Source organism: Argiope bruennichi, chromosome 5, assembly GCF_947563725.1.
Source record: "Argiope bruennichi chromosome 5, qqArgBrue1.1, whole genome shotgun sequence".
In the NCBI taxonomy this organism is placed as follows: Eukaryota; Metazoa; Arthropoda; class Arachnida; order Araneae; family Araneidae; genus Argiope; species Argiope bruennichi.
In genome coordinates, this window is record NC_079155.1 from 3,631,990 (window position 1) to 3,635,186 (window position 3,197).

Below are 3,197 nucleotides of genomic sequence, written 5' to 3' on the forward strand. Positions count from 1 at the left end.
GTTTGTTCGAGTTGAAAAGTGCACTGGCTTGCTCTAATGATAGTAGCCCTGGTCCTGATGGTATAACTTACAATATGCTTCGCCATTTGGACGAGGTCTCTCTTTCCAATTTATTAAAGCTATTTAATCGAATATGGACTGAGCATGAGTTTCCATTACAATGGCGTGAAGCTATAGTTATCCCAATCCTTAAACCTGGAAAGGATCCTGAAAACCCTCTAAACTATAGGCCAATCGCTTTAACTAGCTCGATGTGTAAAACTTTCGAACGCATGGTCAATGCGCGCCTGGTATTTGAATTGGAAAAACATGATTACATTTCGCCACTACAGAGTGGTTTCCGCCGTGGACGTTCAACTTACGATAACATCGTCCTCCTGGAAACACAAATTCGTAATGCTTTTGTACGAAGAAACCACCTTGTTTCTATCTTTTTCGATATAGAAAAAGCTTATGACCGTGCCTGGCGCTATGGTATTTTACGAACTCTTTAACCTAGATTTTAGAGGAAATCTCCCTATTTTGATTCAAAACTTTTTAACCTCACGAACTTTTCGAGTACGTCTTGGTAATTTTTATTCCGATATTTTTAATCAAGCTGAGGGTGTTCCGCAAGGGTGTGTTCTCAGTGTCACTCTTTTCATAACCTATTTTAGCGAAATTCTTAGTCAGCTGCCTCCATCTGTTCAAGGTACGCTTTATGTTGACGATCTGCAGATCTCCACTCAAGGTTCTAATATGCACCTAATTGAACGGCAACTGCAGAACGCAGTCAACAAATTAGTTTCGTGGTGTGATAAAAATGGGCACACTCTTTCTCCGGAAAAGAGTCGTTGCGTTCATTTTTGTCGAAAACGACAGCTGCATCCAGAACCTGTGATCAATATTCGTGGAACTGTCATTCCCTCTGCCGATGAAATACGGTTTTTAGGAGTCATTTTTGATAGGAAGCTCACTTTCCTTCCGCATGTCCTGCATCTGCGGGAGAGGTGTGAGAAATCACTTAACATCCTGAAGGTGCTATCTAATACTTCCTGGGGGGCCGATCGTACATCCCTCTTACGGATCTATCAGGCCGTCATTTTATCCCGTATTGATTACGGGTGCATGGTGTATGGATCTGCTCGCCCTTCCGTTCTGCGAAAGCTTGATACGATACACCATTCTGCCCTTAGAATTTGCTCTGGTGCTTTTCGCACGTCACCAGTAGAAAGCCTGTATGCCATATGCAGTCAACTTCCTTTAAATCTTCGACGTAAGAAGATAGCCGCACAATACTATTTTCGAATACTATCGGCTCCGAAGCATCCTGTTAGTCACCTGTGTCTCCCGGTTGGTCTTCGGAGACTTTATGATGCTCGCTCCTCTCACATTCCTCCATTTAATGAGAGGGTTAAAGCTTTTCTTCATGATTCGGGACTCACCGAGGTTTTAATTCAACCAATAAATTTCTATTCTTTTCCTCCTTGGGATGTCCCACAATTTTCCTTTTTGAACCCTTTTTCTGGTTACGATAAATCTACAACAGCACCGATTATTTTTCAGCAACTCTTTCACTATCACCGTTGTCAATACTACCCTTACACAGAAGTTTTTACTGATGGATCAAAATCCAATCAGCATGTTGGTAGCGGAGTGGTATTTCCCTCTGAAACTTATAGCTATCGCCTGCCCACGTCTTTCTCGGTTTTTACTGCCGAATTGATTGCAATAGCTTGCGCTCTTCAACTGATTTCAGCTTCTTCTAATCGGACATTCTGCATTTATACTGACAGTATCAGTGCTTTGAGGTCTCTTGACAATTTCAACAACCTTATGCATCCTGTTGCTATGGAAATCCTTATTCTTCTTCGCGACCTTGAAAAAAGAGGCGCAAAAATTTCATTTTGTTGGGTCCCGAGTCATGTGGGAATACCCGGAAACGAAATGGCAGATATTGCGGCAAAAACGGCAAGTTCTTTGTTGCAGCGTGAACTTCCATATGACGATGCAAAAAAATATTTTGCTAATCATGTTCGCGCTTTGTGGCAGCAATCCTGGGAACAGCAAACTTCGAATAAATTACATTCTGTTGATCCAATGACAAGTTTATGGCCTGTTATCCCTGTACGTGGATTAGACGTTAAATTAACTCGACTACGCATTGGCCATGCCCGCTTTAGCCACAAGCATCTTTTATTTGGGGAACAATGCCCTTCATGTCCAAAATGCCATGTAATTTTAACAGTCAAACATGTTTTAATAGAGTGCCCTAATTTTAATCCTCATCGCTTAAAGTTTTTTAATTCACTATCCATTGAGTTGCGAGAAATTGTGGGTGAAAGTCCTCACCCTAACATTTTTAAATTTCTACATAACATTGGTTTTTTACATTCTATTTAGTTTTGCTTTCTCAATTTGTTAATTTTTCGTATTTAATTTGTTTGACGCCTTTATTAAAAAATATGAAAAGCATATTATTTTTAGAGTACTAATTTTAATACGTTGCCCTTCAAAATTTGACTTTTTATAAATAAATTTCTTAGTATTACTTTTTATATGAATTTGATTTATCTCACCATTCGAGTGGCGCAGCATAGCCAGATTTGGCTTTTGTGCCAAAAACCCTAAATAACCAACCAACCAACCGACTGAGAATGGATGCTATGCAAATGCAACTGTAAAACTGTTTTCATGTTTCTATAACGCCTATTTAAAACTTTTTTATTTCATAATCGAGGCATGCAAAAATCTTTGGAAAGGATCAAAAAGTGTGTTTTTATGAAGCTTTAACGTCCTTGTGGCACCTAAAAACGTACTCCAATATTTTTCATATTTTTTATTTATCTTATCTACACCAAAAGGCAACTTCACTGTGCTATTACAAATTAAAAAACCAAAAGTTGATTTTCCCGTTCCACCCTAATGGAGATTAATGAATTTTCGAAGTCAATCAGCGTATAAAGAAACAACATTTTCTCCACTTTTTGCTATAGTTACATGTTTTATACTAAATACCATCGTAATAATTTTGTTTAAAATTGGACTGGAATGAATTTTTTTTCAGAAATGAGGATTTCTTTTTTGCTTGAATTCAAAGTTTTTGATCCTGGTTCAAAAGTTGATTAATACTATCATGTCTGATTAAAAAAAAAGAGATTTTTTTTTTTGATATAACCATGATATAACCAAAAGAGCAATCGTTTGCATTGACAAAA

General features: G+C 38.0%; 1 protein-coding gene across 1 annotated transcript; it reads left to right on the plus strand.

Moving 5' to 3' along the window:
• The first annotated feature begins 738 nt into the window (after positions 1 to 738).
• Positions 739 to 2,382, plus strand: LOC129969047 (uncharacterized). Its single transcript, XM_056083455.1, has one exon. It carries the CDS (start codon positions 739 to 741, stop codon positions 2,380 to 2,382), a length of 1,644 nt encoding a protein of 547 aa, XP_055939430.1.
• The last annotated feature ends 815 nt before the right edge of the window (positions 2,383 to 3,197 follow it).